The sequence below is a fragment of the Mauremys mutica genome, chromosome 4 (assembly GCF_020497125.1).
Source record: "Mauremys mutica isolate MM-2020 ecotype Southern chromosome 4, ASM2049712v1, whole genome shotgun sequence".
Taxonomy (NCBI): Eukaryota; Metazoa; Chordata; order Testudines; family Geoemydidae; genus Mauremys; species Mauremys mutica.
In genome coordinates, this window is record NC_059075.1 from 144,781,276 (window position 1) to 144,802,229 (window position 20,954).

At 42.3% G+C, this 20,954-nt stretch overlaps 1 protein-coding gene across 2 annotated transcripts in view; it reads right to left on the reverse strand.

Annotated features, from left to right (window-relative positions):
• RSBN1 (round spermatid basic protein 1) overlaps window positions 1-20,954 on the reverse strand; it is a 50,741-nt gene that overhangs the window by 10,543 nt on the left and 19,244 nt on the right. For both annotated transcript variants that reach the window (XM_045013212.1, XM_045013213.1), the window contains exon 3: window positions 126-263. In XM_045013212.1, the coding sequence (XP_044869147.1) occupies window positions 126-263 (138 nt within the window). The remainder of the gene's footprint in view (window positions 1-125; window positions 264-20,954) is intronic.

The following is a 20,954-nucleotide window of genomic DNA, read 5'->3' on the forward strand; positions in this document are numbered from 1 at the left end:
AGTTCATCACCATTTGAAGGGAGAAGCTGTACCTAAATTCTCTCATTATTTAGCAACCTGAAGTTGTAAATTAGAAGTGTTAAGACATTTATGCTTGATAATAATTTAAACAGTATAATGCTCACTCTCAGAAATGGAGATTCCTCCAACATATCAAGAAATTCTGGGAAGTAGTCACCAACTTCTTCATCTACTGCTCCAACAAGACTTATCTGCCGCATCGGACCTGCTCTGTAGGTTCCACAGCAGTATGTTCTATTGACCTGAGAGGGGTCAGAAAGAGAAAACACAAAATGAGACACATTGTTCCATGACAGGAAATTAAAGTTTATTAAATCAGTGTTTACATTCAAATCCAGGACTTCTTTACATACTTGAAAGCAGTTAGTATCTTTAGAGTACATGAAGAAGCTGTTCAGTGTCAATACACACTGAGCATGAGCACTTCAAGGGGCAAGGGGGAAAAAAAAGAATTTGACTCCAAAAGGAATAGTGCTAGGTAGCGTACCGAAAAACATTATGTTGTTTTCTTAGCTGAACAGCACCAAGTCACTAATTTAAAACAGATTAAAAAAGCCACTGTAGCCAGCACAAGGAATGCTGTGTTTCATAAAAATGCCTTGTCATATTTTCTATCAATAAAAAATGATCACAAACATAAATAATTGCTTTGAGACTGGGTTAGTTACTGCCTTCAACTATATTTGTATGCACCAGACTACATCTTGGAAGTTATCAATAAAGAGTTAAATGAAGTTTAGAGGATTTAAGCGCAGTATACTCTATATTGCTAGTAAGAAGCTTTGTTTTCTCTTTCTCCACAAATAATAGTATTGGCCTGTAGTGATACAGCGCTGTCCAGGGAGGCTCCGGGAGACGGGGAGGTGGGGGTAAGCATCATGGTAAGGGGGCTGGGGCCAGGGGGGGGGGTTGGATAAGGGGCAGGGAGTCCCAGAGACAGTCAGGGGAGCGGTCAGGGGACAGAGAACGAGCGGTTGGATTGTGGGCATTCCAGGGGTCTGTCAGGACTGGGGGGCGGTCAGGGGACAAGGAGCAGGAGGGGTCGGGGATTCTGAGGGGGGGCAGTCGGGGGGCAGGAAGTGGGTGGGGGTCAGATAGGGGGCCGGGGCAGGCCTAGGCTGTTTGGGGAGGCACAGCCTTCCCTACCCTAAAGCTCATTCAGCAGTTTGAGGCTTGCAGACAGCTATTTAACACAAAGAGCCAAGCTGTTATCTTTTCCCTTAGGGCTACCATCCTTTTCACTTCTCAAATGCCAAATTATAGTCTACATTTAATTTCATTGCCATAGGGAGATTTGTGTCACGGGAGGGCAGCTTCATTTAAAATTAGCCACTTTAGATCAACAGTGATAGAGCCAAGAGAGCCATGGGGGAGGGATCACATGAGAAGAGCAATATCCTACACCACCTACCTCCTTCCCAACCCTACCAAGGGAGACCCCCCCCCCCAACCCTGCATTCCCCAAGGCTTCGGAGGGGTTAATTCAGTGGTTCTCAAACTTTTGTACTGGTGACCCCTTTCACATAGCAAACCTCTGAGTGTGATCCCCCTCCTTATAAATTATAAACACTTTTTAATATATTTAACACTATTATAAATGATGGAGGCAAAGCAGGGTTTGAGGTGGAGGCTGACAGCTCATGACCCCCAGTAATAACCTTATGACCCCCTGAGGGGTCCCAACCCCCAATTTGAGACCCCCTGGGTTAATTTAATTTTCGCACCTTGTGTCCATTCACATGAATGTGCTATTTTGAGCATTTCAGTTTTCACAACATAGGCTCATCCCAGATTCTGGAACAAGCTCAAATGCTCAGTTCATGGAGTATGTACATAAGCTATACTAAAGACAAACCCACAGTAACCGTCTCCAGTTTGTGAGGGACCCCATGGAGCCAGTCTCTAGGAAACAGATAAATTCATGGAGGTTAAGTCCATTAATGGCTATGAGCCAGGATAGGTAAGGAATGGTGGCCCTAGCCTTTGTTTGTCAGAGAGTGGAGATGGATGGCAGGAGAGAGATCACTTGATCATTATCTGTTAGGTTCGCTCCCTCTGGGGCACTTGGCATTGGCCACTGTCAGTAGCCAGGATACTGGGCTAGATGGACCTTTGGTCTGACCCAGTATGGTCATTCTTATGTTCTAACGTAAATGAACCCAAAGTTATGGAGACATATGAGTCAAGGAAGCCAGCACAGTATCAGAACCCTGGAAAAATCTCTGACTGGATGGGCTCAGGCATTTGGTCACAAGCTGAGGTGGTTCAAAAGTTTTGGATTTTTTTTTACTGTTTCTTTAAACAATCAAACACAGCAAGCAGCAAATATTTGGCCACACACTTCTGAAATCCCAAACCATGTTCAGGTTTTTGCAGACTAATTTCAGCTTTTCAATTTAAAAAAACCACAACAAATTTTGAAGGAAAGCACACATTGTCCATGATTTTTTCTGCTTTTTAAAAACCCCTAGTTTTCAATCCAAAAGAAGTTTTGATGGAAAATATTTGTCCAACCCTTTTAATGAGCTTTAGTGCCTTTTAGCACTAGCTGATGCTGAGAACCAGTGATAACTTCTTTTCAAGTCACTTTTACAAGGTTTCTCAAAATTGGGTTTGTGCTGAGATGCGGAAAGTTTTTAAATGTTTATTTTTCCCAGAGCCGCAAGGGGGAAGGGGGGAGAGGAGTGGGGCAATTTGCCCCGGGCCCTGCAGGGGACCCCACGAGAATATAATATTCTATAGTATTGCAACTTTTTTTTTTTAAATGGAAGGGGACCCTGAAATTGCTTTGCCCCAGGCCCTCTGAATCCTCTGGGCGGCCCTGGGAAGGACTGTGCACAGCAAGCTTCTTTACTTGCACTGTAGAATGATGCTCCTTGTGGCCCAATTATTATTTATTTAAAGTCAAACAGCTTTAATAGGAGATGAAGAACAACTCACATCAGGGTAAAAGGAATGCTTGATTCACCATATAACCCCAAAATTGTACCTCAGACACTATTCTAGGTCTTCACCTGGCATTCCAGGTCTCAAGCCAATCTGATTCTGCATTGGCACTTTAGAGCACTTAGACATTAACACAGATCATTGCTGGGCTCAGGAGCCCTTTGATCATGATCCCAAACTGGCACCCCCAATGGTACCCAAGGCCTTCTCCTAGCATACAAATTTCCAAGCCAATCTGACTCTGTCTATGAACTATAAAACAAACTTTCAAAGTGCTCTAAAGAGAAATACTACTGGCAGCCTGTGTGTCTCTGTGCCTGTGGGCGTTCATTCCATGGCATACTCCCAGCCACACCACACTTTGTAAAACCAACAGGAACATCTAATACTGCTGGGATTATTGGGTTTTAGAGCTGGGTGTTGGTCATATCCAGGAAAGGCTAGTGATATGCACAAAATGGGTGAACACTGCTCATTCCCCCACCCCCCAGCTTTGGGAAAGGAAAAGTGATTTCTTCCCATTCCACAAACCAGAATGAAATATCAGCTGTGGTGTATCTGTAACCTAACTGCAGGTTGTCATTTTTAAGCCTGCTCCCATTAGCTACAATATGAGCAGTTTTGAAGGCAAGGAGCAGAAACTCTCAGACACGGTCACACATCAAAGATGATCTGATAATCTAGGAGGTAGCCTCGTCTCTGCCTGTTGACGGCTTTATAAATTAGGACCATTACTTTTAATTCATGGTATGGACAGACCTGACCAAACCAGAGAGTTAATAAAGAACCAAGCCCTGGCTGAATCAAGAAGTCCTTGCTCAGTATGACTATCAACATTTGAACTACAGCTTTTTCAGAGTCAGCAGCCTAGGGCTCAGAGGTGTCTATTTTACTGTGTGGCAAGAAGCAAGCAGCTCTGGCTAATGTGCACTGCAAGTTGTTTGCTAAGAACCACCAAACAAGTGAGAATCTGCCACTAACACGGACCTCTTTGAGCCAGCACCTGAAAGATGCAAATTATCAATCACTCATAGGGAATCATGCAGCATCCTCTGCCAACAATAGATGGGCATAGATAGCATGGGACATCTTGTTCCTAACATGATGGTCCTGCACCTGCTCCAGCCACGTAGCTGTAAGGGTACCCGTGCAACAAGGAGATACAAATACTGCAGGGAAGACTTCAGGTACCCCAATACATGGAACTGGGGTGGCGATGAGAATAGCAACAGAGTATCAGTGTTGATAAATGCAAAGTAATGCACATTGGAAAACATAATCCCAACTATAAATATAAAATGAGGGGGGTCTAAATTAGCTGTTATCACTCAAGAAAGAGATAGTGGAGTCATTGTGGACAGTTCTCTGAAAAAATCCGCTCAATGAGCAGCTGCAGTCAAAAAAGCAAACAGAATGTTGGGAATCATTAAGAAAGGGATAAATAAGAAGACAGAAAATATCATATTGCCTCTATAAATCCATGGTACACCCACATCTACAATACTGCATGCAGATGTGGTCGCCCCATCTCAAAGATATATTGGAATTGGAACCGGTTCAGAAAAAGGCAACAAAAATTATTAGGGGTGTGGAACGACTTCCATATGAGGAGCAATTAATAACACTGGGACTTAATGACTAAAGGGGGATATGATTGAGGTCTATAAAATCATGACTGGTGTGAAAAAGTAAATAAGGAAGTGTTATTGACTCCTTCTTATAACACAAGAACTAGGGGTCACCAAATGAAATTAATAGGCAGTAGGTTTAAAACAAAGGAAATTTTTTTCACACAACGCAGAGTCAGTCTGTGGAACTCTTTGCCAGAGCATGTTGTGAAGGCCAAGACTATAAAAGGGTTCAAAAAAGAACTAGATAAGTTCACGGATAGGTCCATCAATGGCTATTAGCCAGGATGGGCAGGGATGGTGTCCCTAGCCTCTGTTTGCCAGAAGCTGGGAATGGGCAACAGGGAATGGATCACTTGATGATTCCCTATTCTGTTCATTGCCTCTGGGGCACCTAGCACTGGCCACTGCTGGATACTGGGCTAGATGGACCTTGAGTCTGACCCAGTAGGGCTGTTCTTATTGAACACACCAGACACATATTCTGAGGGGGAGTAGAAATGTTTCAAACTATCTGCAAATTACTGAGACTATTTTTGTGAGTAAATATAGCGCAAAGGGTGTTGCATGAGACGTTCAGTAGCTCATAATTATAGGCAGGATCCCATGCTTATACTTTCTTATTCACATGATCTATTCATACCTTCTACTAAGACTCATTGCTGTTATACATGCAGTTTACATGTATTGTCATTAAACTCACCTACAGTAAGAAGATAATTACAGTTGTATCATGTGTGGTTTAGACTTATGTCTCTGGCTGAGCAGGTAACATTGAAAAATATGTATTTTTGATGTTGAGGGTAGAGGCCTTATCTGCATAACTTCATAAAAATACAGACAGAACTTCTCTCAGATCAGTCCCTTCTAATAATAATTATTCTGTTGTATTACATGGTACAAACAAGCTCATACTTCATGTGACTACAGCCTTGCCTTAACCAAAGGCAAAGAAAACACAGGAAAATGTATAAAATAGATCACCTGGGCTAATCTTTCCCAGACTGCCCAAAGCAGTACTATTTTGAGTACATAGTTGCATTATCACTTGTATATGATAAAGCACGTATACAAATTCTGAAAAGCACGTATACAAATGTTTAAGTGCTTCCTGAACTGGGAAGGCCCAGCAGGATCCAGACCTGCCAAGGGAATTAATGTTACTAAGCATGCCCTGACATTCCAAGCTCACATTGACATCCCTTACCCAACTCAGTGTCCAGCTCTGCCTTTGATCTCTGGTGTTTTCTCCTGTTGATCCCAAGCAGGGTTACAGGTTGGTTTCCAACAAGTTTATACAGTTTGTCATGATATATGATTACTCTCAGGTGGAATTTAGTCTAAAATTCCCTTCCCTATCCCCCGCCCCTTACTCTCCACCCCACTAGTCACAATTCAAGCACAGCAGAGCACACACAAGGATCAAAGTGGCAGCTTGCGAGCTAATTAATTATTTCAGTTTTCAGTTCCACTTTTCTCTTCTAATGTTCATCTCCCTCTAGAAGCAAAATACTAGCCTTGCCTCTTAATACCCACTACGGGTTTATACCGCATTTATTAGACTAAGCACTAAGCTTTCTGGCAAGAAAGAAAATCAAATTTGATCATCCTGTAATAATAATAAGACGACTGAAAAGGAAAATATTGATCCAAAACAAATTAACTTCTGTGGATTAGTATCTCTGACCCAGGAGGTGACGGGATGTTTAAAAACTACCATTGGTTTTGTTTAATAAAACCAGATTTCTTAATAGGGTCACCTCTATCCTGAAGTTTCTTCAGTTAGTTGGTTGTAGCCTCAGTAGATGTGTGATAAAAATAACCCTTTGCCCTGATAGAGCTGCCTTTGTCAGCAGATCCTAAAGTGATGCTTAGGAAATGTTCGTAAAGCCACTGTTATAATGCCCTGTTTACATATGGGGAAACTGAAGTTCCATGCCATGTTTCCTATGCTGAATCCCTATGGGATAGAGTGATAATCCACTCTCCAATGTCATATATCCAGACTTTTGAGTCCAGTCTGCACTACGAATTAGGACCGTTCAGTCCCCATGGATGAACACAATGGTAGGGCTAGAATATAGACAGGATTTTGGTATTTTTATCACTTATCTACACCTATTCTGAGCAAACCATGGCTTAGAGTGGCTTTGGCTTTCTGCTCTAGGGGTTTGCTCTGGTACAACTGCATTGCTTTCTGGCCACCACTGATTGTAACTAGGGCAAACCCTAAGGCTTCAGAGGCCCCTAACTAGCAGATTGTGTGTTGGATAAACTTTATTGGCTTATTTGGAACGTATCTATTTCAGATGCTTACTGTCACGTTAGCGGCGCTGCTGGAGAAGAGCTGGAGGGGAATTCCACTCCAAATCAAGCGCTTGCTTACCATCACACTCCCCATAGCAGCCACCATGCTTACCCTAGACTATCCCACCCCACAGATGTGAAACCAGTCCCAGCAAGTGGCCATAATCCCGGAGCGCTCTCAGCCCTCAAATTTTGTACACTGAACAATTAGAGAGACATGAAACAGAACCACAAATAATAAAATTCTGATCCCATAAAACGTCTCTGCAATACATCTCAGAGAGCCTTTGGCAATATAACCCTTAGATGCAGGAACAAGTAAAGCCAGGGAAATTCCCAGCAACACAGAAATGTGGTATTGTCCTTCCAGGCTGGTGCTTAGGTGACCACCTTCACTATAGCACATAGTAATAAAGTTAGACATCATGAGTTGGGGTAATTTTTCAAATCTAGACTGACAAGCATGTTTATTTCCCTTTCTAGCAATGTGTGTGGGAGGCTCACGGCTGCTCCACTGCATAGGAAAGGGAGGTGGAAAGCAGATTTTATTTCCTTCTAGATTATTCAGAGTAGAGGGTCTAATTCCATTTTTAATTATTGTCAGTGGGCCAGGACAACATACTGCCCTGGGTCCCCAACAGAACACCCACAGGCATTGAGAGGAGGTTACACAAAGAATGAAATATGGCCTTTATGAAGTAACTCAGTTTGTAGTCATAATTTACTAATTGTCCAGTACCTTACTATCCCCTCAGTTTTATTTCTTTGGATTCAGAACTGGTTTTGGTAAGGACTTTTAACAACTGAATGGGGTCTCTATACCTCCACCCTCATGAGTAGTTTGTAAAGTTTAGTTTTCCCACAGCAGCATCTTAGTTCTCTGTTTCATAGACAAAAAAACCCAAAACAAAAACAAACAAAAAAAACATACCCCGACCCCCACGCACGGTCAGAGTATCTACTCCTGCTGAAGTGGCTTCAAGCTGGGGCGTGGAAACTGGCTAACTTTTTCCAGCATCGATTCAGCTTTTGAAAGTCTCTGTATATTATTAAAAGAATCCTTCAGAACCGTTTGCTCAATTTGAGAAGTCATTAAAAGGAGGAAAAACTTCAGAGCCAGGGTAGATAAAAATCAATGATTTAAAAAAAAATCAAAAGCATTTTTATTTAAATCAGATTTAGGGGATAGGTTCTCCCCCCCAAAAAAGCATTTTATCTAAAGAGTTTTAATTAAGATATTTTGAGCTATAATCTCATAATGGAATAGGGATTATACATTTTAATTCTATAGTAGAAGACAATATATTCATGTAGTGTTTAAGAAAAGTTTTGTAAATGAGCTCCAATAGTTCATGGCTTAGGGGCCCAATCTCATGGGATTCCAGGGGGATAGAAAGATTACCCTAAATAATCTATCTACGCAGTGGGACTCAGTGCTCAGTGTAGAAGATACCACCAGATGCTTAGCTTTGCAGTTCTCAAACTGTGGATTTGTGTCTCCAGAGATAACATGCTTAACAGCAAAAAGGTTTTAAAATAAAGACTATAGAGGGGTGAGAAATAATAGACCTCAACCCTATTGTCCCTCTGCAAATTTGTGTACACAGTCAATCCCTTACCTCTCTCTAAAAGTGAGAAGTTTCAAAAAAATTCAATGAATAGAAGATTGTTGGGGGCAGAATAGATCTGAACAAGGAGACCTAGTCTGGAGATTAATGTGAGACGGGAGGAACAGGCAGTAGAAACAAAAGAAACTATTTGAGCAGCATATTCCAGAAGTCTTGAGGTCTCAGTGTAGCCTTCATTGATTTGAGATCTACCATACCATTCTCTCACTAGAAGGGAAAAACCTATAATGGCAGCAGGCCAGAAGAGAGACCCAGTTTGGGAATATTTTAATGAAGTTCCTCTACCTGTGGGTAAGACAGGCCTGGATGCGAAATGCAGACAGTGCAATAAAGAAATGCAAGGCCTGGTGCCCAAATGAAACAACATCATGAGAAGTATTTCTTCTCAGAAGGAAGCTGTGTTGAAGATGGTGATGAAAGCAATGTGTCTGAACATGCAGGACCTTCAGCTTGGTAAGCTTTTTTATTTCATACTTCTTTCTTAAGGACTGCCTGTCTTCCTTCTGGACTATTTTTGAATTTTCATGTTTGAGCACGCGCGCACACGTTACTCATTTTAGATGCAGTTGTGATAAAATATAAATAGCTGAAATAGTATTACTTTAAAGGTGAAATCTGCCTGAGTGTCAGTGAATGCAATGAGTAATACTAAATGAGTAGTATGGTAATTAAATAACTGCACTGACTTATTCTATTTAGGAGAATCCACCCTCAACATACAGGATACTAAGACTATTCACCTTCAAGATCACCATTTTCTATAGTTTCAGAGTTCTCTACCAATGATAGTGTTTCAGTCACATAGCCATAGTATCTCTGTAGCAAAAAGAAAAAACCTCCATAATCCAGAAAATCAAAAATATGAACCACTAGATTACAAAAAAAGGTAATTGATGAAAAATTGCCCGGTTTGTTTATGCAACAAACTCCTTTCCATATGACTGAGAACCCACACTTCATTAACATGGTTCAGTCATTAAGACCAGGATACAGTCCACACAACACAACACAGCAGATGTCGCAGGCAAATTGCAGGACAAAGTCTATGAAAGAAATTTAGCAGTGTGCAAAAGGTCTAGAGTGCCCTGTCTCTTCCACCTCCTCCCCTAAGCGCGCGCAGTTTTAATAAATATATACACTCAGTAATGCACCTCACTCAAAAGACAAAACACGCACTTAGATTTACTGCCTAAGGCTCTGGGAGGGAGTTTGGGTGGGGGGGGGGTCTGGATGCAGGCTCTGTGCTCGATGCAGGCTCCAGGCTGCGGCAGGGGGTGGGGGTGCAGGCTTTGGGACGGAGTTTGGGGATAGGAGGGCTGTGGGGCTGAGAGCGAGGTACATGATGCAGGAGGGGGCTCAGGGCTAGGGAAGAGGGTTGGGCTGTGGGGTGAGGGCTGTGGATGAGGGGTTCATGATGCGAGGGGGCTCAGGGCTAGGGAAGAGGGTTGGGCTGTGGGGTGAGGGCTGTGGATGAGGGGTTCATGATGCGAGGGGGCTCAGGACTAGGGAAGAGGTTTGGAGTGTGGGGTGAGGGCTGTGGATGAGGGGTTCATGATGCGAGGGGGCTCAGGGCTAGGGAAGAGGGTTGGGCTGTGGGGTGAGGGCTGTGGATGAGGGGTTCATGATGCGAGGGGGCTCAGGGCTAGGGAAGAGGTTTGGAGTGTGGGGTGAGGGCTGTGGATGAGGGGTTCATGATGTGGGGGCGCTCAGGGCTGGGGCAGAGGATTAGGGTGCGGGGGGATGAGGGGTTCATGATGTGGGGGCGCTCAGGGCTGGGGCAGAGGATTAGGGTGTGGGGGGATGAGGGCTCTGGCTGGGGCTGAGGATTAGGGTGCAGGGGGATGAGGGGTTCATGATGTGGGGGTGCTCAGGGCTGGGGCTGAGGATTAGGGTGCGGGGGGAATGAGGGCTCTGGCTGGGGCTGAGGGTTTGGGGTTGGAGAGGCTCAGGGTAAGGGAAGCCTGCCTTGCCAGTACTGGCGGAGGGCAGGCAATAGGACCCTGCACCCTAATCCTCAGCCCCAGCCAGAGCCCTCATCCCCCCGCGCCCGCAGCCTCTGCCCCAGCCCGGAGCGCCCCCACATCATGAACCCCTCATCCCCCCGCACCCTAATCCTCTGCCCCAGCCAGAGCCCTCATCCCCCCGCACCCTAATCCTCTGCCCCAGCCCTGAGCGCTTCCCTTCCCCCCCCCAGCCCGGCCCCGGCGGGTCCCGCTTCCCCCCCCCCCCCCTTACCCGAGCGCGTCTCCGGCGGTCCCGCTCAGAGCCGCGTGGTGAGGGGGCGGGGCTGGGAGCTCCACGCCGAGCGCAGCGCTCAGCCCAGAGCTCCCAGCCCCGCCCCCTCCCCACGCGGATCGGGGCGGGGCTCAGGGGCTCAGCCGGAGACTCGGCGCTCTATGCGCCGAGGCTCCAGGAGAGGGGCGGAGGCGGGAGCCTCCGCTTTTCTCTTGGGGGCCCCTGCGGAGCTCCCCTGGGGAGCTCCGCGGGCCGCAGGGAAGAGCTCCGCGGGCCGCATGTTTGAGACCCCTGGTCTAGAGGGTAAAATGGTTAACCTGAGTCTTGATGGGTGGAGCAATGTCCACAATGATCCTGTTGTATGTGCTTGTATGACAACAGAAGAAGGGAACGTCTTCCTTACAGAAACAATTGATACATCAGGAAATGCACACAGCAGAATACTTACAAGTAGCAGCAGTAAAAGCTATCGCAAACTGCAAAAAAAATTTCAAATGTCTAGTATGCAGCTTGGTCATAGACAGTGCTGAAAATATATGCAAGATGAGAAGAAATTATTTAGGAGAGAGAGTGTGAAGAGAGTCCCAAGCTAACAACATACGGTTGCACTGCTCATTTGATGCACCTCCTAGCCAAAGACTTCAGTGTTTCAGAAATAAAGGCTAATGTTGAAATTGCAAAATACTTCTGTAACAGCCACTTTGCAGCAGCTGCTCTGAAAAAAAGTGGGAGGAACCAAACTAACTCTGCCACAAGACATGCGAAGGAACTCAATAGTGGACTGTTTTGAGCACTATATCAAGAACTGTCCTAATCTGATGACAGTCTGAACAAAATAGTGAAAAAAATAGATGGCACTGTCACAGCCAAAGTCTCAACATTGGGCTTAAGAGAAACGTTGAACACCTGCAGACTACCCTGAAGCCTAGTTCTGTAGCCTTGAACAAAATGCAGGGAAACAGCTGTTTTATTGCTGATGCTGTTGAAGTTTGGAAGGAACCAAGTGAGATCTTAAAGAGAAATATGCAATGAGAGAGTTAAATTACAAGCATTATAAAAAAAAAAGACAAATGGGACAAGCACTATCTCCAGCTCATTTTCTTGCAAATATTCTCAATACTCGGTACCAAGGTCAAACCTTAACTGCTGAAGAAGAGGAGTTGTCTATGACATGGACATCCAGCAATCATCCCTCAATAATGCCAACTATAATAAACTTCAGAGCTAAGGGTGAACCATTCAAGAATGGTATGTTTGCTGATGTTTTAAAGAAAGTCACACCAGTGAAGTAATGAAGTCACTTAAGCACTTGGATTCAGAGACTGTTGAAGTGATCATCTCACTTATCAGCAGTAGCTTCTTCCAGTGTAGAAAGAATATTTTCTTTGTTTGGACTAATTCATTCCAAATTGAGAAAGCATTTGGGACCTGAGAAGAAAAACAAGCTTTCCTGCATTTTTTCCCCACATTATGAACAAACAGGAAAATGAAGGTGAAGACGACTGAGTTAACTGCAGAAGCCAATATTTTAAGTTTATCATGTTGACCTGGCTGACAGTCAATTTAATTTTTTTTAAATATTTCATTTAACTACTTTAGTTAACAATTTTAACAAAAAACCACCTTGATTTAAAAAAACTTGAATGTTTAACTAAATTCGAATGCTTGTTTTGTTAAAATGTTAGCTGTTGAAGAAAAAAACAAATCCAAAATACATAATGTTTTAGTTAAATAAAACAATTTAAATGTCTGTCTGGTGAGGTTCTCCTCCTAATACAGCATGGCAAGAAAGTTCATCATCATTTAATATTTGGAGGATTTATCTCCAATTCAACAGGTTAACCTCCTGATGACTTCATGAATATCTGATTAGATTACCTTTGGTAAATGAAATAACCAAACAATCATTCATTTGCTCATATAGCTGTAAAACTAATCTGGAAAGTTTTAGAAAATTAAACCACTTTAAAAACAACGTGTACCTTCCAAATACGAAACCTACGTCTGAGTTGTGAAGAATATGTATTAAGGTTATAACAACCAACAAGAATGTACTTTTACATAGAAATCCATGATTAAATCAAGTCTTCCTGATTAGTGATTTCAATCATCAAATCCATCCTTTTCCAAGCTAGTGCTGGAATAGTATCAAAGCAGAAACTGAATGCTAAATGACTACAGAACAAGAAAACTGCCAATCTAGCAGTAGATGGAAGAGAAAAATAAAAAAATAAAAAAAAGATTGAGAACATGAAGTCTCTAGGCTAGCTAAACTGGTGTCAAGTCAGAATAGCGAAGTTTATCAGTAGTTTGCAGGTCCTACTGATGAAGTCAAAAGGGACAGGCTTTACCTGGAAGTGATATACGCTCACAGAATGTAGTTTTCCCTGGACTAAAACAAGGGACATTTTCCAGCTGACAAAAGACAATCAGAAACATCTGATACTTATTCCAATTTTGGGGGGGGGGATGGGGGGGGGAGAAGAGGGACAAACAACCTAGATAGTGTTATATGTTCAAGGCATAAAGTATAATTCAGGATCCAAATCTTGAAATTAAAAAAAGTTTATTGCTGACCTACAGAATGTTAATCATACTAGTTTCAAAGAACACAAGTATATTACTGAAATATTTCAAAATTTGACTGGTTTTCCTGTAAACAAGTACAAAGGAAACAGCTGATTTTTTTAAGTGTTTTTCTACTGTAAGTGGGCCTTCTGTTTTAAGACTTACGAAGTAGTTACCACCACTTACCTTTACCTTACCATGTGCCAGTTAGCAATATCTTTCAAGAGACCATCTACTAGCTAGGGATTGCCAGACTGCAGCATGCTCCAGCTATTCTTCCTCAGCCCTTCTACTGAGGCTCGGAAAGGGGAAGATGAAGGTGACCCATTAAGAGCACCCCCCTACCAGCTGGCACACTTGTCATGACGACACCCAAAAGGTGGCATGTAATATCTTTGAACAAAAGACTCTAGTTTGTTAAATTAGGTTTTAATCTTAGAAATAGGGTTAAAAGCAAACAAAAGTAAAACTATTACTACTTACACTTGGTATCCCTTAAACCCATCCTTTATTTTAAATAAACTCATTTTACCATAAAACAATTCAGTGCTTTGATTAAAATAGTGTTTGTTAACCCCCAGTTAAGATAATAAACTAGTGGGTCCTGTCTAAGAAAACAGCAAACTTAACTTCTGTAAGTTTTCAGCAAGGAGGGCTGGACGCTACAGGGCAGATGGTTTTGGGGAAATTTAGGACTGGGAAGCTGTTGCGGTCACCAAGCAAGGAATAACCAAGGCTGGTGGAAGATGGGTGAGGCTATTTTGCTGTGAGCATGTTGCTGGTGTCAAGGCTCTGAACCAAGGCTGCACAGCACAGAGATAACCAGGATTACAGGGCAGTGAGTGAGAGAGTCCCTTACTTGTCTGTTGAACTCCAAAACTGTCAAGATGCAAAGTAATGTCAAGTCAAAAGGAGACTCCTCAGCAGGTAGCTTACAGCCAGTTGTGTGGCACATGAGCAGTGTCATGGACCAGAATCTGACCAATATCCCCCAGTTTAAACAGGTCAATGGTGATGTCAGCCATATGGAATGTCACTTCACCATGGAAAGTTTTATTTATGTACTAATCATACCCAAGGGAAGCTTGGGTAGCCAACACAGTTTAATGGTAGCGATGCAGACAGTGTCTGCTAAAGGAAAAGGAAATTCTAATGTTTAGATGGACACGCAGCCAAACTCCAGCAACAATAACTGTCTCAACTTTTGAGTACTAGCTTATTTCCCAGTGAGACTTTGCTTGTTGGTTACTTTGCTTGCCTTCTTCATTATCTCCTCCCCTGCCCAAAAAGTTACTTATTTTCACTTTACACAGCCTCACCCCTCGTCTTTCAGAGGCAGGTAAGTGACTGGGTCATTTGTCTGTGCACACTAAACGAGAAGACCGTCTTGCAGCATGCTCTTATAGCTGGAGTCTCTCTTGGTTTTTAACTTAAGCATTTGCTTCTGAGCAAGCATTTGTGACCATCTCACCCTACACAACTACAAGGTCTCACTGCTTTGAGTTAATTTAATTACAGAATCACTAGGATGGCAGTTTTTTCATCCCACTAGATGCTTGGGCTAGAGTTTTAGGCACCCTTTTAAGTGAGACAGAAGGTACTAATAATCTCACACTTACTACAGCACTTTAAGAGTAATAAATGTTGCTTAAACACCAAAAATTTGTTCACTCCATACTGGTAACACATGTTGAGTAAAGAGAGTTTAGGGTTCTACCTTGGATCAGCTACTGACTTATAATAGACCAAATTTCATTCTTTACTCTACCTTCAATGTTGGTGAGGTTAATAAATGTGGAACTAGTTATACAGAACTATCAGTGTTTGTCTTAGTTGCATGATTATTATCCTTATGCTTACTCATTCTTTCCTCTATGACCCACACTTTTCCCATACTAGACAATTTTAGATATTCTCTGCATTAGTCGGGATTAGGTCTTCACTTGTTTCTGAAATACATTTTGGGGGTACTCAAGAATGATGCACTTAAGTTCCCACTAGTTAGAAAAAAACCATCAGTAATTTACTTAGTTGTAAAGTAGGGGAGGCTTATAGTAGTGGGGTTTGTAAAACCTTAAGCCATTTGAAAGGAAGGCACAACAGAAGTGAAAAAATATGCATGTTTTAGGAAAAACTACAGCTTTTAAACTGTATATTAATTAGTGGGGTAAGAGTTTAGACCTCTCCCCCTCAGCTCAGATAGAATAAGCAGCACACTTCCTCCTGGTATGTGCACTCCAACATCTAAGTAAATCTGGAGCCTGAGATTATGTCTCTTCAAGGTAACTGTTAATTGGCCAAGGTACTCTAACATGTTCTTGTGACACTTGTGTATCTTAAATTGCCATTATTCATTCAATAATGCAGTTGATTTGACATTGTGGAAGCCAGCCATTCGAGTACTTGGGCAGGAAGCTGAAAGCAACAACACAAGCAAGATTACTACTCAAAAGCAAAAGTAGAAACAAGAACACACACACAAAAAAAAAGACAGTTAAGCCATTCCAGTAGGTGTTTTGTTTCACTTGGTGAATGACAATCATTTAGAATTAGAAAAGTAGTGTAGACATTAAACAAGTCTTGCTAGCTTTTAAAAAAAAGTGATAAGCCTAATTAAATTTCACATAGAAGCTGAACACCATATATTTTCTGTAAGAAGTTGAAATTGCCCAATAGACAAAATTAGCACATTGTGTATACAGACAAGCTTTTGTTTAAGAAAGTAAGAGCACAGTTAGTCTTGGACATTTCAGGAGGCAGTCAAATCAGATATGGAGAAGGTGGTTTTACAACCACTTGTGTTAACATGTGATGTGCTGATATTTTAAGAGAAAAAGGCAGGTAAGAAAAATTGTAATCTCATCTCTTTATATTGTTTGCATTGCAGAAATGCATAGAACTCTTATCTCTCTACCCTCTATAGCGATAAGGAAATACTTTGTCTTAACAATTAACTCATAGCTGAGGATATTCAACAGCTGCAGGAATTAAAGTATCATTGTTATATCTAATACAGCATCCCCCAACAGAGTTTAGAGAAATTGGTGAAAGGAAGCAAAAATAAAAGTGAAGAACATTCAGGCTTTACATGAGCAAAAATATTTCATTTCAGATACAGGTCTTATACTGCAAAGAAAATACCATCTCTACCAAAGGGGGAAGCTAAACAAACGTAACCCTCTTTCCTTTTAGGGAGTGAAAAAAATATATATAGGCTTCCAGAGTGCCTTACAAGGCAGGCACATTCAACCATTGCTAGCACAAGTCTTCTCTCTTCACACAGAACTGGTTTCAAAGTTGGATTTGAAAACATTTAGTAAAATAGTCATTAGAGACAGACCAGTTAAAAACCAATGCCATTTAACCCACGTTAAGATACCTTGTTCCCACTTCCCCAAGAGAGGCAGGCAAAAAGCATTTGCTCTCTTAGTGATAGCTGCTTGTTTTAGGTACCCAAATCAAAAAACTAGTTCTCTGAAGAGGGCATCTTCCTATTTCATGGGTCAGCTAGCTTTGAGACAGGAGTGCTCACTTACTAAAATAAATTATTCACACCCCAGGTCTAATACCGCTCTGGAAAAAACTTGCTGGAGTTGATGTGAGCCAGAACAAAACTGAACTAGATTCAGGTTATAGAATCTTTGTTGATCAACATGCCAGTCTAGGTCAAGACTACGGTGCTGGAAGAAAGTGTGTTGCATATTGGAAGAGCTGAGTTAACAAGTAACTCCAGCTACCCTCTACCCCACCAAAAAAAAAAAAAAAAAAAAAAGTTTCATGAAGACTTGGTTCAGGCTGACACTTTCTGAAGAGTACAAGCCTCTTCAAAGGGCCCAAATATAAGCAGTTTTTTTAGATCAGTGGAATTTTGCAGTTGAAACTCCAGAGAACTGCATTGTCAAGATGTTCAACTAAGCCAGTTACATAGGAATATATTACTATCAGTTTAAGTTCTGCAGAGACACATGAATTTTAAGAACATCCTGTACATAGCCTAATTCCTACTAGAGTAATGGCCACAAGCTACCAATCTGGGCAATTTTATTGCCAAATGAGTAAAGAGACGATGAATGTGCTTTTAGGAAGCTTCTTAACCCTAGAGGTGGTCAAGAGGTAGATATTTACAGGACTGTGTTGCAGAACTTATGCCATCATGCTCTCTTCTGTAGACACAGAACTCCAGTCCTCTCTAGCACCTTTCAAGAGCAGCAAATTTTAAAAGAGTTTAACTGCTTTCTATAGTTTTGAAACAGTTTAGGGCTTATCTACATAGCCCCACAGTAATCAGACTACAGACGGTGTAAACTGCAGTATGCATTAGAATACTGTGCTGTAACACTTCCTTTGTACCTCTAGGTCAGGTCCATAACTAAAAGGCTCCTACTTTGCATTAATGGATTCCTGTTTAAGGAGGACTTTAGTTCACAGCAGCAGCATCCACACAGGAGAGTTACAGTGTAGCACACTAGCCTATGCTTCAATTTACAACCCTGTAATCCTAACTGCTGGGCTATGCAGACACAGCCTTTTAGTCAAACATATACAACTCTACATTCTCATGAGAGTTTGATCAACGTGACAAAGGTAAGTGCGTACTTTAAGAATTTACAGGTTGTACATTATGTTTCTGGCATTGTGTCTCTACAATTTTTCTTCAGGGCTCGTCTGGTTTCTATGGCATTCCATGTGCTGGGTGTAATCCACTTAGGGTGACCAGATGTCCTAATTTTATAGGGACAGTCCCAATTTTGGGGTCTCTTATATAGGCTCCTATTACCCCCCACCCTGTCCTGACTTTTCACACTTGCTGTCTGGTCATCCCAAATCCACACCTTCCTTCTCTTCTGCCTGTACTGCTCTGTTTATAAATTGCTGTTACTTTGTCCCACTTCTTGATCTCCTCATCTGCATTCCCCTCCTCTTCACCAAGGTCTGCAAGTGCTTGAAATCTGTTCTTTAACTGCAGAATGAAGGCTTTCTATATTTCAAGGGACTTAATCTTGTCAATGTCATAACATTATGTCCCTTGTTTGGTGGACCCACACTTCAGTTGTAGCTTGATGGAGGCTGTCACAAGGTGATGGTCACTGCCAACATCTCCACCTCTTCTCACTTTCACATCTGTCAGTGTGTGTTGCCATTTGCCATTGATCGTAATATGGTCAATCTGGCTATCATCTCTGCCATTTGGAGAACACCATGTCAGCTTGTGAATTTCACAATGTTGAAATAGGGTTCTGCCAATGACTAGGTCATTCATATTCCAGAAATCAACAAGCCTTTTTCCATTTTCATTCATGGTGCCACACCCATGTCTTCCCATTGCATTGTCCTTATCAACCCTGGCATTCAGGTCTCCTATGGCGATAGTTAGGTCATGGCATGGTACTCTAACTCCGCCTGTAGTGTAAGGTAGAATCTGTCCTTTACTTCTTCATCACTGTTATTTGTCAGAGCATATAACTGAATCAGGGTGATATGTTTCCCTTTCAGTCTGGCTCTAATAAGTCTGCTGCTGCTGAATTTCCATTCAAGCAAGGAATGCTCCACTCCCTTCTTCAAGAAGGATAGCAACACCCTCATGGTGTTGTCCATCAGCCCAAGCAGAAAACAGCAAAGTTTCTCCCAAGGCTGCTATTAATCTTCCTGATCCCATCCATCTGCTCTCGCTGACACCCAGGATGTGTAAGCTGTAGTGTCTCATATCTGCTGTTACCTGAGCTAGCTCCCCTGTTTCATATATTCAAAAAAAAAATGGTTTTTTGGTCTTGGTGTTGAGCACTTCAGTCTTCATGCCAGTGGCTTCCCTTTGGCTTTCACCACTGGCAGGACAAATACCATGAGCTGTATAGCAAGGCACACCGGGAGGTCAAATGTCTTGTGAGAGCGGACAAATGGCATTATGTTGATAATCTAACAACACAAGCAGAGGATGCTGCTGCTTGTGGTGAACAAGGAACCATCCACAAAATGATGCAGCTTATCAGTGGTAAATGGCAGACACCAATGCACACTCAGGAACAAACAAGGACACCTACTAATAACAAAAAAAACCAACAAGAAATGTGCTGGACAGTGCATTTCAAAGAATTGCTGAACAGGGAGACACCTAAAGAGGAAGCAAACATCCAGACAGCATGTACCTACACTGAGCAAGGAAAGGAACTTCACCTGGGAATACACTGCAGAAGAATAAATTTCAAAGGTTTGATGACTAAAGAGATGGGAGAGAACGTATTTTATCCATCATCTAAGGAAAGAAGGAAGGAAACTAAAAAGTCTTTGAGCTCAGTGTGTTGAGCCCTGGCTAAAGAATGAGCTGACTAGCCATGCTGGAAGAATGACTATGGCAAGGAAAAAAGGAACAAACTCATTTGTTTAGTGTATTTTTACTTTTGTTTATAACCACTTATCCTCTTTCCTTATACTTGGTATCACTTAAAAGCGTACATCCTTTTGTTAAGGAACTTGTTTTAACTTTTACCATAAGCCAACTCAGTTGTTTGATGGAAGTAGGTGGTTTGAGCTGCTGTGTGCTCTCTCTTTAAAGCAGCAAACTTGATAATGTTCTTTGGGTGCTACAGTCAGAAGGACTCAGCACTGCAGAGAAAGATGTTTTTGGGGAGAACTCAGGATTGGAAGGGTGTTAGTATCAACCCTGCAAGGAATAACCAGTCTGGTAGAAGCCAGGGTGAGGTTATTGTGCTGCGAGCATGCTGATGTCAGAGTTCTGAACCAAAAATGCACAACACAGAAGCACCCAGGGTTACAGGAGAGGTTGTGACAAAACTCCTTACTGGTCTGGGTTGAACTGTTGACCATCACAACTTCTCCAACTTTTTGATGTAGTGGCCATATTCGGTTTATGCATTCATTTAGCTGGCAATTTTGATCATCAAGGATTATTATAGGCACTAAAACCAAGCAAGCAATTGAGTTGCTAGAGGGTACAATAGAAAAAATAATGAAGACAAGTATTATAAGAGACTCTCCTATAAATCTGATTTCTGTAGGTTAAATAGTTTTCTGACAGCGAAGCATAGGTTATGGATGTCAATATTATTACAGACATTTAAGTTCTTGCTGCTGAGTAGCCATTTGTGTTCTACCAATTCCAGACCAATTCGAGTTCACTCTGTGGAGTGTTGTAAACCCTCTTTAGAGCTGCCAACACTTCTCCCTTGAAGTGCACACATATTTGTGCTAGCTCTCGTTGAGCCAGCACAAGTATACCAGCATAGCTACAGTGCCATGGGTAACAGCAGCAGAGGCACAGCTTAGCCATGGGAGCATATACTCCGTTTCAGGCAAGTTTGTACTTAGCGGCAGCAGAGGAATAGCCTAGCTGGGCCATCTGTGCTACTGCAGCTACTCTGGTATTTACACCCATGCTAGCTTAATAAGAACTAGCACAAATATCTGTACGCAAGCTAAGGGGGCGGGGGTGGGAAACCATGCACCTATCCTGTAGTATAGACATAGCCAAAAAGTCATAATGGTAGCAGGGAATGCACAGATCTGGAAACACCAACTGAAAATTCTGTTAACACCTGCTGGAAGACTGGTTCACAGCTAAATATACTTTGGCATAGGCGGATAATAAATAGTTTCCTTATGTAAA